Source organism: Triplophysa rosa, linkage group LG19 (genome assembly GCF_024868665.1).
Source record: "Triplophysa rosa linkage group LG19, Trosa_1v2, whole genome shotgun sequence".
Classification (NCBI taxonomy): Eukaryota; Metazoa; Chordata; class Actinopteri; order Cypriniformes; family Nemacheilidae; genus Triplophysa; species Triplophysa rosa.
The window spans coordinates 16,108,716-16,124,139 of NC_079908.1; the positions used below are offsets into that span (position 1 = coordinate 16,108,716).

Sequence of the window (15,424 nt, forward strand, 5' to 3'; positions counted from 1 at the left end):
AGTATAGAATTTTAACCCAAAAGAAGCAAAATTGAGTTTTGTGCAAAAAAATTGTATTGGGATAAAATGAGAATTTTAAGGCATATGTTGTCTTCATTATGTTTTCTTTCTGCTTCTCTCCTTTTGTGGTCTAATTGGCGCCATCTGCTGAAATAAAAGAGTATTTCTGATATTGACACAATTTTAGCGGAATATAAATTGGTCTATGAACCTATGCCCGGAATGATTTCAGTGTTGCAGTTTTACTCTGTGCAAAAACGTCCAACGTTTCTTGTCTTTTTTTGTTTGTTGTATCTGGAACTTGGCAATGACATGTGTTCGTCTGCTGCCCCCTGGTGACGATCAATACTCACATCACCCCCAAAGCTTGAAAACCTAAGGCAGGGGCACGACAGTGCACTTTATAACAGCTAAAGTGCGTTGTTAGGCACTACGCAAAGTGCATAATAAAGTGCACTGTAGCCCGCTGCTTCGCTGGGCTTACTGCTTTTATAAAACGGTTATGCCATATGCGTAGGAAGGCCAAGCCGTTTTATAAATATCTATAGTCCATCCAGACCCCAAGGAAAGGGTATTTCTAAGTATGCCATTTCGGATTCAGCCCTGAATTGAATCAAGCTACCACAGTTTTAAAAAGTTTAGTGTTTATTAGATTTAATAATGGTTTAAAACATATCACATGAACAAATACATTTCATTTTTTAGAAAGTAGAATATTTTAATCCAACGTTTTTCATCCCTTAAAACAAACTTTAATCTTACACACAGACATAAAATTTATCCCGATTCTTTAGTCCACCTTGCTTGAATCCCAAACATATGAGAATTTACTTTAAAAGAAAGTGTGTAGTTTTACAGGAAGCTCATCACTGTTCCCTTCTTTCCAACCTGCCAGGGCTCCAGAGGGTGGAACCTGATCACAATGCTAAAACAAACAAAAAAAGAAAACAATTAATCAGATTCAGGACAATAAATTGTAACCAAAACCCCTTTGAAGTTACACAGCCTATGAAATTATGTTGACTTATTTTCTATTGAAAGATGTTGAGGGCAAGATGAATCAAAGGACGTATTATATGTTTTATAAAGCCAGTTGTCTTTAAATCGCCTTTAAAAGGTAAACCGGAAGGAGAAAAAATGCAGAAAACTCCCATTCTTATTTCACGGGCAGCACTACATTGAATAAGCTAAATTCCTGATCACCAATAGATTCATAATGTATTCCAAGCCTTTTCTCTTTGTTTACCGGTCTTCGCTAAGATCAAGCTCTCTTGTCAGGAACTGGAAGATTTTGGCGCTGTGTTCCTTATTTTTGTCCGCAGTATCAGTCACTCCGATGGCCCACACGGACAGCATCACACACGGGGAGCAAGAGCATGCGATTAGCATTGGTAGGTCAGCCTTAACAACCAAGTTTATCCGCTGCAGAAACAAAACAAAAAGTATTTAGACGAAAAATAACTTATAACAGAGGACATTTAAACCAGTGGTTCTCAAACTTTTTCGTTGTAAGGCCCCCTTTGTGTTAAGTGCATCGCTTTGCGGCCCCCCATATAAAGACGTATAATCTTAAACTTAGAATTTTTATTAAACCAAAAACATTCAGTTATACAATGCTGAAACCTCAATTCTTTTGGTTGGTGGTGTCATTTTTCTAATGTTTGATTGCATAAAATCTATGATAAATTTCTATATTTCATAAAATGCCACAAAATCTGTGCCCCCCCCAGATCCATCTTGGGGCCCCCAGTTTGAGAACCACTGATTTAAACCAATACGCGTTGTTTACTGTGATGTGATGTCATCAGTGGCGGCGTTTCACCAAAACCTATAGGGTATGGCAAAATTTCCTCTGGCCGGCCATACAACAACGACATTCCACGGAACCATAAATTATACCACATCATATCTAAACAAAACGTGTACAAGAATCCACGAAACTGAATGAATGCACGAACATGCACAAAGACTTACAGCTAACGAACCCTACCCTCATATAATTAAATGTGATTAAAACCACATCATAATTTGATTTTAAAGCTCTAATTTCAGCAGCAAAGCGATAGTGTCAAAAATGATTACTCACGCGTCTTACCCACTACACCATCGGAGCTGTTTATGAGTTTGTGGCGTTTTTACACTCTAAAATATACATGTTTCCGACGCGCATGCTAAAGATATACAGTAGTCTAAAATATTTTGATTATCTTTAATGAGCATCAATATGCACACTTTGTTTCCACTGTTTTGTCTGAATGCTAGGGTATGGCAACTGGCAATTTAACAGAAACATAACAGCTTTATAATGCACGGAGATAAAATGACAATACTCACGTCTTCTGGTTTTCCTAATGCTAAAGCTGTCGTAGTACATAGTCTTTTCAGAAAGTCTTCTGGAAACTTGCTTGCAGGTAAATTGGTCTCTAAATCAATGAACGGCATTATTGCACAAAGGTACAGTTAACTACTAAAACTCACCCGTTGAGGACCCTCTTCCTTGTGATACACCGCCCTCTCTCATTGGTTGAAAGAAGAGACGCCTGTTCACCGTGCGTTGTGATTGGACCGTGTGCACAAACCTTGCCACTCCTCCTCGCTAGTCATTGAAACTGAATAGAGAAATTGGATGATTTGTAGTAGTACAACATCTTGATCCAGTCCTCTTTTCTTACTCGTTTATTACGTTATTTTCCTTTAAAAAAAACACTAAAATAAAAAAATGTGTATTGTGAAACTGAAATCATATCTTGATGTCCTAATTTCGTTTTAAAGTTCAAAGTTCACAAGATCAGCGTATCATAAACAGATAAAGGGAACCCGGTGTATAGAGAGATGTATGGCTTAATACGTTGTAATAACCTTATACTACTAGCATATTCCGTTAGAAACACATAAAATATTTTCAATTCTTTAAAAAAACCCTACATGTAATACTCATTTTAACCTAAGGAAGCCGCCATGTTCTTTTTCAATGACGTAAAATGGTTGCATGCACAGGCAGCTAAACTTGACACAGACACACTCATCAGATCTTCAGTAAATAAAAGGTACTGTATGATAAAAAATATATAAATAATGCTAAAATACTAAAGAATAAAATAAAGACGCTGTTTGGTGTATTTTCCTACATTTTAATATTGTTGGTCAGAAACAATACAAACATACATATTCAATATGTATCAAAATAATTTCAAATTTAATATATTCACGATGTTTTTAACAATTATAAAATGCATTTTATCGAGATTTAGACTTTTTGATGTTGATTTATCAGTAGCCTAAAGGTCTTACAGTCCGAAATTTTCGAATGCGTTTTTTCGTATTTGGCACTCATTTGTACGGTGTGTCTGAATTGTCAAAACGCTTGCTACGGATGCGAAAAATGCAGAAAATCGAACCCAGTCCGAAATTTTTGATGACGGACGAAAATAACGGAGGCAGTGTGTAAATGTGATTGACACAACGTGAGGTCCTATTTATTTTTTAACGTGCGGAAATTTCGGACTCAATGTGCAATGGCCTTAACGCTATAGTTTTCTCTCTGTCATAAGCTGACGGGAGCTAATATTCACGTGTGCTCTAATAGGCTACAGAATAAATAACCAAACCGCAAGCATCTTATTATTGTGTTTATAAGTATATTCACATAATGTATAAAGTATACGATAATGGTGGATGATGATGTCTTAAATAGCCTTAACTGTCTTGACGGTAGTTTAAAGCTATGATTAAATGCATGTTTACCTTGACGCTTACTGAACGCATTCTTCTTTCATGGCAGGCAGGTTGGCTTGTGTCAAGAGGGCATACCGCCACCTACTGTCCCTGTGTATTTATATATCTGATCTCATGTCGGACGTTATCATATTTTACTGTTACATATGGAAAACGTGTGTGCTTCGCCGTAGTGAAAGAGAACCGGTTTAGGTTGCGACCATTTGACGTCACGAATATTGACGCAAAAAAATGGGGGCCTCCGGGTAAAAATATTTTCTTCAAAGTTTATGAATACTGTGACAGTTACACTGATTTTTTTATTTCACATTTATGAAGTCAATTTAATATATTGTTAATATATTAAGCCATGCATCTCTCTATACCCAAGGTTCCTTTTAAAAGTGACATCATATTCTGCACAAGCAATACGCCCTTTTCACATGACGTCACGCATCTTCCGTTCTGCCATGAAGCAGTGTATCGTTACTTCCGCTAGCACTCCAGTTCATAAGGTGGCGGTAATGGACCTATAAGCTGGTTTGCCAATCGCCAATAAAACTCAAAAGTTACTTCCGCTAGCGCCTCAGAATGGAGTTTACCAAGTCCCTTGCACATCTGCCACAAATACGGCTAGATGATGTACAACGTCTTGCAGACAAATTTTCGCTAATGACAAGATCAAAGCTAGAGAAAGGATACAAATTCTTCGTTGAACAGTACCTGTTTGATTATGAAGGTTAGTTTTTCTTTTTTGTGTTAGCGAAGGTGCTAGGATAAGTACTTGAATACCTGTTCTGTCAGTTTTTTTTCCACTATTGTTAAATTCCAGCACGATGGCAAAACGGAAGTTCTTCTTCTTGTTTGTTGCAAGACGGATGTTATGATACACTGCTTTGCGAAAAGGCGGAAGTTAAGTGACGTCATTGTGAAAAGGGCCTATTCATGTCTGTTTTATGCTCATAGTTTTTTTTAAATAAAAGGTTACATTAGAATATATGGTGCATATTGTTTACCATTTAACTTTTTTTACAGCCAATACGACTACTTCATTGCTCAAATAACAACTAAATCAGAAAAGAAAAAGGCATAAATAGCAACTTTTTATTGTACAATCTCATTTACATAATCACAGATTTAAAGTGGCATATGTCACAACTATGAACATAAGTTATACACATTAACTGCTGAAGATATTGCAATTCTGGACCAATAGTTTGTCTATATTTAGAGTTTTTATTCCATGTTTTCTGGTAATTCTCCAGGTTCTCCATTACACCAGAGATGACACACCTAAAAAAGTCATTCAAAAGGCAAGTTATTAGACATGTAAAATCGCGGCGCCGTATTTTTCGGTGCAAATACTGCTTAAAACACCGTCAAATACGGCATTTGGATATAAACGCGTTTAATCTATAGCGTAATTGTGACACCAAAGGCTTGCCATACTTCTCGTCCGGTGTCTCCATTCATAATGAGCTGTTTGTGAAGAAAACCTTGACTTCAAATTCAAGGATTAAATGCCGTTGTGTTCATGGGTGTGTGCGACAGCCATGATGCACAAGTTATAACGGATCATCTCATTTCGTCTTAAATACACGTTTTGTCAGAAAATAGACAATAACAAGTCTAAACAGTTCTCAATGTCAATTTCCAGGACAGAATGGCAAATTTCAGTATTACTGAAGCACACTGTATGAAAGACACTGAAACTAATTTAAATGGTTCTTAATGTCAACTTGCAGGAGAGCATGGCAAATCTTCTAAATAGTTTTGACAAAAAAAACTGGAAATACAGTCGTACATAAAATTCAGTGGATGTCAATAAACGAAGATGATTAATTTAGATTAGTATATCAAAAGCAGGCTTTCAAGAAAAAAAGTGTCAAGTAAAGTGAGGCCTGTGCCCCAGAGCTTTGAAGATACACCCATGCTTTAAAGCACATTTTGATGTTATGGAATTTAGAGAAATTATTCTCTCTTTTATTGGTAACATGATTCTAATATTTGATACTTACACAAGGGAAGGGCACAGGCCTATTCAAAAATATTTTATTCTTATCATATGTATCTTTGCACACTGCTGGCATCTAGAATGATTTTGATCAGCATTTTATTGTTCTTATATTTCTTGTTAACTTATATCTTACATTTTGCTTTTTGTAATATTGTTCATATCGTTATCGGAATTATATTGTATCGACCGAAAAGAAGACATTTGTCCATATCGTCCAGCCCTAAATACCAAATTGTATGTTTATTTGAGAAGACTTACCATGTGAGAGTTTGCACTGCTTAAGAGCTTCATTGAAGCCTTCACACAAGCTCAAATCAGCCTGAGTCGTGGCACAGTCCAGGAACTGTCGCACCTCAAAGAGACACGGACCAGACTGAGAGGGTGGAAGCCTTGAAGGCTCCTGAAATGCACAAATGAAACAGAAACAGATTATAAATGCAGAAGACTACTGTGATCGTTCTTTTTTGTTGTTTCGTAGCTGTAAACAACACCATACACTGTAAATATATGTAAATAAGACAGAATTTTCAATTAATTACCAAGGCTTTGCATATCATGACCTCCCAGAACTCACCTGATATGTGGGTGCTGGTTTGGGTGCCTCCGAGCTGCTGCTGCCCCCACTAAATGCACCTGTAACGGCACTTCCAACCACATGACCCACAGCTGAGCCTACTGCCACTCCTGCGGCTGTGGTAGCCATCTGCGCCATGAGTCCCGGCTGCTTGGGCTGGACAGCGGCAGGGCCCACTGCCATTGGAGGAGGTGGCACAGGGACCGGAGCATGGGATGGGGCAGGAGCACTGAGAGGGAAAGAAAAGTAAAATGTGTTACTAAACTTACATCATGTGACCTACATGATGTAACTAGTTACAACAAAGCATTGGACATAAATGCAGTACATAAGTGCCAAATTCCAAATGTTATTTACATCAAAACAGCCTTTAGCCAAACCAGACACAAACCTATTTGGGCATATACATAAACTTAGTCAGTGCCAGGCCAAAGACGTCTTTGTTTTTTTTTGGCAACTTCAGATGGAAAGAAGATAAGGTCCTAAACCTGTTTGCGTCATTGGCGGCAAAATGACAAACAAATAAAATAATAAACAGGGAGCATATATCGCAAAGTTGTTCAACTGTTTTCAACTTTTTTTTACCTTTCGTCTGTTGCATTGAATACATTTCATACAACAGTGTGAATAATTAAAACTCACTTCAAAGCAAACATTACATGTATGAGAAGTAGTCTATCTTTATGTACAATAAGTGTACAGTCTAATGTTTTTCATAAATTCATCTAATTAAATCTAATACGTTATTGCTGCGTCAAAGTTAGCTTGCAGCTCGCTAAACCACATGATAAAGCTACGGTATCAGGGTCTCAAATACCTCGCCGGTGCCGGACGACTGCGACTTCCTCTTGCCATTTTATATCGTAACCTGTAATCAATAAACAATTATGATTATTAAAGCTGTAGACAAGCACGAGAGAAAATCCACACTCACTATCCAAGAACAACCCACTGAATGACAACGGACGCACGTGTGTTTGACCTTGTGTGTGAACTAGAGTCACTGCGCATGCGCGTTTCAGGGTTCTAGAAAAGTGTTACGGTGGCTTCTTTATGTAATATTTGTTTAATTCTGCATTATTTCGTTGTATTATGCAATTATTTGCATTCTGATTTAAATAGCAACCTTTAATTGACTTGATACATTTTTTTGTGCCAATAAAGTTTTTATTTCTAAGAAATAAAAGAATTACTTCTACTTAAGATGTTCCAGATATGTGAGATTAAGAGTGCAAGAATAGAACACATTACATTTTGTGTTACGTTTGCTAAAAATGTTACTGAATACATGAATATCACAGGCAGCCATGGCTGTTATCGTCTTAGCGTACACAAAACATCACCACTAGATGGCACTGAGATATAATAGGTGGAAGTTATGTAAACGCATGCGGAGCCTTTTTATCAATATCATAATATCATGGCTGGGCACGAAAATAGCGAAGTGAATATCAAAATCAATTTTAACCCATTAATGGTCAGTTTAAGTTATTATATTCTTAAATAACACAATATATTGTATGTAGCCTACCTGCGGTGGGCCTCCCTTGGCTGTGGGTGTCTTGTGATAAAGGGCCGAAACACCCAATGAGGCGAAGGTGCACAACTGACGATGTGTCGAATTGATGGGAACCATACAAAGGGCATTATCAGCAGCACCTCACCAAAAGGCATCTTTTACTCAGGATAATGTGATGAAATTGGGACACACAGCTCATGAGATGTCTTTCTGATAATGGCAAGGAAAAGTAAGTATGCTATGTATTTCTATAATCATTTATCCCCCAAACACAGAGGATGCCTACCCGACGAACCAGTGAAACCACAGACCTCCTTTCCTCTATTAATATTCTTGACTGCTTCCCCCTGCATAAGGCGTGGGAAATGTCCTATTGGACAATCCAACTGTGCTGAAATAGTGGGATTATAACACCTAGTCCTATTAAGCGAATCATATATGGCAGATATGGCATAGCATATATGGCATCAATCACAAAGTACTTTAACTACTCAGTCCTAGTAACATGTATTTGTTTAGAAATGGCTATCATTAGTTCAAATGGAGCAGTTTGCACTCCAGACTACTTTGGTGAGACACAAACAGCGCAATTAATGTCCTAGTTTATGTTGTGGTTAAAGCTGGCCTGATAATTTCTGTTTAGTGTGTGGCATGGGGGAGCTCAAATTTACCTAAATTGTTGTGATTCACACCCCAATCTCAGAATGCAGTGATTCAGCATGCATTGTGCTTTGTATATGGTTCTGCTTTATTTCAACATAATGGCCTTCTTTGTGTGTCTAGAGACTTTATGAGATGAACTTAAAGAACCATCAGGTCTATATTGTGCAGTGCCGCATGCCGTCTGTAATGATGCTACTTGGACCTACACAGATGTCCACGGTAAATTCCGCAATGATTCACAAAATCTGAACAGCTGTTAGAAACAAAAGGTCCCAACACTTTTCATAGGTTAGAAACCAGTTGTGATTTTGTTGTGTGGTCAACATTCATGCCCTGTGGATAATGTAATGTAATTGGTGTTGACAGAAGTTTTAAATTACATTCCCTATTTTCCACAGATTTAGAGATGAAGAATAAAGAAGAAGAACATAAAAATTATAAAGCGAAAACGATTTGGATGTCTTTATTTCTCCTAGAAATTAAGACATTTGCTTGAATATCATTTGCCTCAGTTTTGTATACAACTCATATTACACGCACACACGCACGTACACGTACACGCACACACATACACACACGCACACACACGCACGCTCACGCACACACACACACACACACACACNGTTTTTATACTGTACAAACTGTATATTCTATCCCCTATCCCTAACCCTATCCCTAAACCTAAAGATCATAGAACACTTTTTGCATTTTTAGATTTGTAAAAAATATTGTTCTGTACAATTTATTAGCTTTTTTGCCCCTGGGGACCTCAATTTTGGTCCCCACGGTGACACGAGTCCCCATGTGTTGGTGTGTATTCAGGTTTAGGTCCCCACCGGGATATACAAACATGAACGCAAAAACACACACACACACACACACACACACACACACAAAACTACATTATCTTATCTGAAATGCATTGACATTAGAGCAATTGTTAAACAAAAGAAGAAACATCTGGAACAAAGTTGATAAATCAACTAAACTGATATCCATATGGACATGTAAAAACTTTGAATTCAAAACTAAGGCTTATTAAAAGTCATAAAGTTAATCCATACATGAAGATCACAAAGTAAAAATGAAACAGATGCAACTAAGCAGACATTTGCATTACAGTTCTAAACAAGTTGCACTGAAGCCATCTTGTGTTTTATAACCTCCACAGGACTCTTTCTTGTGGTCACTGGCACATGAGATGGAGGGCTCGGAGTGAGAAGGGGTAGAGGGTATGATTCATTTCCACAGGGCTCTCTTTCATGTTTCCTCTGAGTAACGTTTAATAGAGCCTCAGGGGTCTTGTTGAATCAGCTTCCATGGTGGAGACCTTGAAGAGTCTGCCCTGCATTTTATCAGACTTAGGGGCCCCTGGACCCCGAGAAAGAGGCTGACAACAGCATAAAAGAGACATGTGAACAAACTATTAGCATTGTTTTGAACCTCACTTGTCGTCTATGATCATAACCTTAGTCCTATTAATCAACATGTGACAGACTATTAAAGACGTAATTAAAGATGCATGCTTTTATAGACCCTTTAATGTAAGTAATTAGATCCAGATATATCTTAAGCACAGAAGCAAAAGGGGTGCTAGATTTATATTTGTTGACATGAACAACGTGTCATGACATGCTGGCAAACAAAGTACAGATATATTGTGCACGTGCAACACACACCCGTGCATACACTTGCAGGATAATGAAAATACCATTTGCCAGCGTCCTTTGTTGCGTAGTTCATTAGAGACCGAATGCAATTCTTACCCCCGAAGGTTTGTGATCCTGGTGGGATGTGAGAGTTCCAGCATTGTAATTTCCTCACAGGATTCCTTGTTATTGAAGTCTTGGGGCACAGAAAAGACGCAAAAGGAAGCCTCGGTTTTGGCCGTATGATCTTTTCCACTGTAAACTTTCTCTCCTCCTATAAGCATCATTAGTAACCCACCTGTTACAGCTCACCTAACATTAAAGGGCTGCACTTCCAAATTGTACAAATAAATGTTTGGCATTGAAACAAAGTGTGGAAGTCCAGAGACTACATAAGTAACTTTAATTGAGGGCATTGTTAAGTGTAGAAAAACTGTCTGTTAAAAAGGTGAAGGTTTTGATAAAATGCTTTATTTAGTAGGGAGAATAGTCATCAAGCCAGACGTTCTTTGCTTTGAAGATAGAGGTATAATTCTTCAAATTTCACCTGAGAAGATCTAAACGTGTGCACAGACATTATTTTTATAGACTAATAGAGCAATCTAATACAGTACAAAAATACGTTTTTTTTTTTCGACAAAAGGGTGAGTAAATGGTGACCGAATATTTAACTTTTGGTGAATAAACCCCCTGGAATACATTTAGGAGAGCCAGTGTTGAAAACCCTGGCTTTAGTATCATCTCAGGTCCTAGATGAATGCACAATGCATAATCATGATATGAAAGAGACTATATGGAGAAATGATACATTCAAACCATGAAACAGTGAAACAGTGCTATGGGTGATGCATGAATCATTTATTGCACACAGATGAACTCCTGTCAGTCCTCTTTACATCTGTCTTTGACAGAAAAAACATGGATTCTCCCTGTGGCGAGAACATCGAGCTGTCTGTCACTATTTTCTGGAAGAATAAAAAAGATGCATGAAAAGATCAAATAATTGCTACCAGACATCTTTTGTTCAAGATTCAGATCAGCAGATTACGAAAAGATGCATTCTATTTCGCAACCATTATGGCTTGGGTTGAGGTAATGCAACGTTTGTTGGAAATGTCCTTGATATGTTGAACAACTTTAATTTCTTGTATTTCAAGTGGATGTAAATGTGAGACCAGTGTGAGACCATGTGGCGTTGCATCATTAGCCATTCTTAAACGGGTCAGTAGTTGGGTGTCAGTGATTATTTGATTCAGTCACATCTTGATGCAATGATGGGAAGACTAAGGATCTCCTCCCTATAATGACCCCTTGCAGATGCTGACTTTGATTTTTGCAGGTGTGCTTTTTGTGTGTGGATGAGAGAAAGGAAGAAAGACTGAGACAGCACGAGAGATATTTTGTACAAGTTTATGGCCAAAACATCAAATAATGGTGCGAAAGAAAAAAGAGCATCATTTAAGAAAGCAACAACTAGTTCGTTTGCTTACTTTGATACACCCTGCTGTAAATGTTCTTTGGATGTTCAGGTTTTACAGAGGGAGGCTGTTAACTTTACGGCTCACCGTAATAAAGAGAATCACAGTTATGCTCTCAGCACGGCTGTCACAGCAAACTGTGAGCGAGTCTGAGGTAAATACTCTTAAGATGGCCACCATCCCCGCAGTGTAGATTTGGTAACACTTATTGATGTTTTATGCTGTATTTGCACATAACTGAGAAAGAAAGCCTGTTCATTTCTTTTTCTGATCTCCTGGCTTTGCACACCTTGTGTGCCAAGCAGAAAAAGAACATAATAAAATGTGTTTTCTTCCCCTTTACCTCTTCTAATGGGGGGTTTAAAACGGACCCTGTTATTTGAGATGAGTCAACCTCATTGTGGTTCTCTCCTCTAAAATGAGAAGGAAATGGTTGATGGTTTAAAGGAAGTCCAGTGACAAAGCTGGACAGCCTTTCTTTGTTTTCCAACAGCTTTCTGAGGACATAATTGATTTATGAGTGTGTCCTTAGGGTAAAGCCTCTATATCCTTGATTATCTCATTGGCTTTGTTGTGGTTGGTCCATCTTGATTCTGTCAAAGTGTTAACAAACCCTGGTCTTTAGAAAAAAGGAGTTTAGGTTGAAGAGATCTAGGGTTGGTGGAGGGTAGAATCCATTCTACTGTTCAAAACTGATAACAGCATCTGAGAAATGAATTGCATTGAACAAACAGAAAGCAGGAATTATTTATTAAAAGAATAGCTCACCTTCAGGGGCGGACTGACCAGTAGTACATTCTGTCAAAGTCCAGAACAGCCGTCCCACCGACGGCCTACGGCCGTGACCGGCCATCTGGAGTTTCGGAACTTTTCCAGGTGGGCTGCTAATATATGGGGCTGGAATGGACGCTTGGGCCGGACACACAACACACCCCCCCTCCATCGACAGAAATGGTGGAGGGCCGAAGCCATCAAACAATCAAAAGCTGTAGAAACATGCTTCCTCTATCCACAGGATGGTGCTAAAACGTTTTGGAATTTTTTTATCTATGATTGCGTTGGATGTACTGCCCACTGCAGAAGCAATATCAAAAATAGTTGAATTTTTCAGATCAATTCACAAAGTGCTGACATAAAATAGAAATGCAGACCTCTGACCATAGCGGAGAAAAACTTGAAAGTAAAATATCTCTGCATATCTTGCTCAAAATGTAACTCAATAATAGATTAATTAAATATAAATCACATAAATAGCTCTGGATCAAATCCAATTAAGTTGGGAAGACTTTTAAGCAATAATAACTGGCTCTCCTCCAATATAAAAAAGAACCTGCAAGTCCATCCAAAAGCAACTATTGTAAACCATCATCAGCCCACTCACATAAAACTGCTTCGTTTAGCAGGATTTTTCTTGGTTAGGATCCAAATTCGTGGAGCAAAATTAAACAAGGGCCTTTGTTACACATCATGCAGAGACAAAGAAGGCATTGAGTCATTTGGCAGGAGTTTTAAAACGGGAAATATATATAGTTTCAGCATTTTCCTCATCCTATAGTGATGTATAGTGATTTAGTAGTGATCTTTCTTCAGCATTCTTACTTATTTTAAAGTGGTGTGATACCAAACAAACAAGGGACATGACAGATTAAGAATGCTGTTTACAGCATATTCCAAAAGAGTCATTTCAGTGTGGCCTAGACACACAGAAGCAGCAATAAATCAAAACACTGTAATCTATGTTAAAAACAACTGTAGTGTTAACTATTCATGTGATTTTTGAAAGGTGTCTCTGGCAGTCGTAAGTTCAGCAGTGGTTAGCAAATGGCTGCATATAGATTGATATACTAGATCTCGGACACAAGGAAGACCTGTCCTTACATATACAACTTCCTTGATGACACCTAAGACCGCTGCTGTTCAGAAGAGATCAGTGCAAAAGCCCTTTAATTTACAGATGCTTTCAACAATTTCCTCAACAATGGACCCAAAACTAATGATACCGTTCATGCACTTTAACCAGAGGCATCTGAGAAATGTGTCTTCTCATTGTCAGGTGCTCTTAGGTCAGACGGATAAATCAAGCGTGCCACTTTCTGAGCCAAATACAGAACACAAGCTTTGTCTTAAAGTATAAAAACAGCTTGAATTTTAAACAAGTAAAGCCATTAACCCTGTAGGCGCTAAGCACCAGTGGTTCCTATAATAGCTCTGTGTTTAAATTAAAGAGGTGGGTCATTCCAATTATGCAATGCCTTTATTTGCACTGGCTATTTACGCAATGGCAATAATTTTTTTTATTGTTATAGTGATTTCTGTATTTTTTGTATTGCATAATTGCATAAAAGGAATGACGCAGATGCTCCTCAATTGTGTCTATAGAAGTTAGATGGAAAACATCTAACAATAATAAACAGAATGGAAAACAGAAACAATAATACTCAGGAACGTGTATTGAATAAAAGACTGAATATGTGGTTGGCAGGACAACAATGCCCCGTTGAAACAACAGAAACCACCCTGCTGAAAAAACCATAGAAACCATTAAGGACGTTGTAATGGTTTTAATGGTTTTATAGGGATTTGTATTGGTTTAAATGGAAACTGTAATGGTTCTACTGGTGTGTGATGGAATCTATTGGTGGGATGTTAAATCCTACTGGAATAATGCCCAAAACACATTATAAAAATGCTTTTTGTAATGGTTTTAACGGAAACAGCTATTGGTTCATAATGGTATTTTAATGGAAACCAATAGAATTTCTGTAATGGTTTCTATTGGGTTTCTATAGTTTTTTTCAGCAGGGCATTTCAGAATTCCCTTTTCCAATGGTTATAATGGAAATGTATTGGATTTATGGAAGCTATAATGGTCTCCAATGGTCTCTACTGGTGACCGAAAACACACTCATAAAGGAATTTTGTAATGGTTTTAATGCCAGTTGGTAGTTTAAAATGGTATTTGTTATGGAAAACATTTGCATTGTTTTTCCCTGCTGAAAAAAAACAATAGAAACCCAACAGAAACCCTTACAGAATTTCTTATGGTTTCCATAATAATACCATTATGAACCTTTAGCTTTTTTCATTACAAAATTCTTTTTGTAGTGTGTTTTGGCATTTTTCCAGTAGGATTTAACATCCCACCAATAGAATCCATCACATACCAGTAGAACCATTACAGTTTCCATTAAAACCAATACAAATGCCTTTAAACCCATAAACCACTATAACTTCTTTAATGGTTGCTATTGCTTTTTTCAGCAGGGTTTGCTGCAGGGTAATGGTTCTACTGGTATGTGATTGGTGGGATGTTAAATCCTATTGGAATAATGGCCAAAACACACTACAAAAAATAATTTTGTAATGGTTTTAATGGAAAAGCTAATGGTTCATAATGGTATTTTAATGGAAACCATTAGAATTTCTGTAATGGTTTCTGTTGGGTTTCTATTGGTTTTTTCAGCAGGGTTAGCAGAAAAACATAGAAATCTAATGATCTACATTAAAAACATAATGAACCATTAGCTTTTTCTATTAAAAACACTACAACCTTCCTTTTCGTAGTGTGTTTTGGGCATCATTCCAGCGTTTAATATTCCACCAATAGACACCTTTATATACCATGTAAAGTATAATTCTCATTATAACCAATACATTCGTTAAAATGTATATTGTGTTGGGCAGGGGATTGTTTTTTTCCACCAGGGATAGCTGTTAAAGAAGAAAGACGCTCTTACCCCTCAAACTCTCCTACTAACCCACTGAAAACCAATCCTTCCTGCCTACTACCCACCGGAGCGCGCGAGAGGA

The 15,424-nt window shown here is 37.6% G+C and overlaps 2 protein-coding genes across 2 annotated transcripts; both read right to left on the minus strand.

Annotated features, from left to right (window-relative positions):
- Positions 1-655: 655 nt before the first annotated feature.
- Positions 656-2,509, minus strand: ddt (D-dopachrome tautomerase). The gene is made up of 3 exons (XM_057360025.1): positions 2,335-2,509; positions 1,247-1,422; positions 656-925 (listed from the first exon to the last, which is right to left on the minus strand). The coding sequence occupies exons 1-3, from the start codon at positions 2,440-2,442 to the stop codon at positions 853-855; spliced, it is 357 nt and encodes a 118-aa protein (XP_057216008.1). The 5' UTR covers positions 2,443-2,509; the 3' UTR covers positions 656-852.
- A 2,295-nt stretch (positions 2,510-4,804) lies between these two features.
- Positions 4,805-7,294, minus strand: chchd10 (coiled-coil-helix-coiled-coil-helix domain containing 10). The gene is made up of 4 exons (XM_057360615.1): positions 7,123-7,294; positions 6,306-6,534; positions 5,990-6,131; positions 4,805-5,007 (listed from the first exon to the last, which is right to left on the minus strand). Exons 1-4 carry the CDS (start codon positions 7,158-7,160, stop codon positions 4,988-4,990), a joined length of 429 nt encoding a protein of 142 aa, XP_057216598.1. The 5' UTR covers positions 7,161-7,294; the 3' UTR covers positions 4,805-4,987.
- Positions 7,295-15,424: the final 8,130 nt, after the last annotated feature.

Bases quoted from the DNA above. Each gene is read 5' to 3' on its own strand.
- ddt (XM_057360025.1), bottom strand. From the start codon at position 2,442: ATGCCGTTCATTGATTTAGAGACCAATTTACCTGCAAGCAAGTTTCCA. The intron at 1,423-2,334 runs GTGAGTATTGTC...TTGTTTCTGCAG, and splicing joins CATTAGGAAAACCAGAAGAC to CGGATAAACTTGGTTGTTAA. The intron at 926-1,246 runs GTAAACAAAGAG...TGTTTGTTTTAG, and splicing joins CTTGATCTTAGCGAAGACCG to CATTGTGATCAGGTTCCACC.
- chchd10 (XM_057360615.1), bottom strand. From the start codon at position 7,160: ATGGCAAGAGGAAGTCGCAGTCGTCCGGCACCGGCGAG. The intron at 6,132-6,305 runs GTGAGTTCTGGG...TGTGCATTTCAG, and splicing joins AACCAGCACCCACATATCAG to GAGCCTTCAAGGCTTCCACC. The intron at 5,008-5,989 runs GTAAGTCTTCTC...TGACTTTTTTAG, and splicing joins GCAGTGCAAACTCTCACATG to GTGTGTCATCTCTGGTGTAA.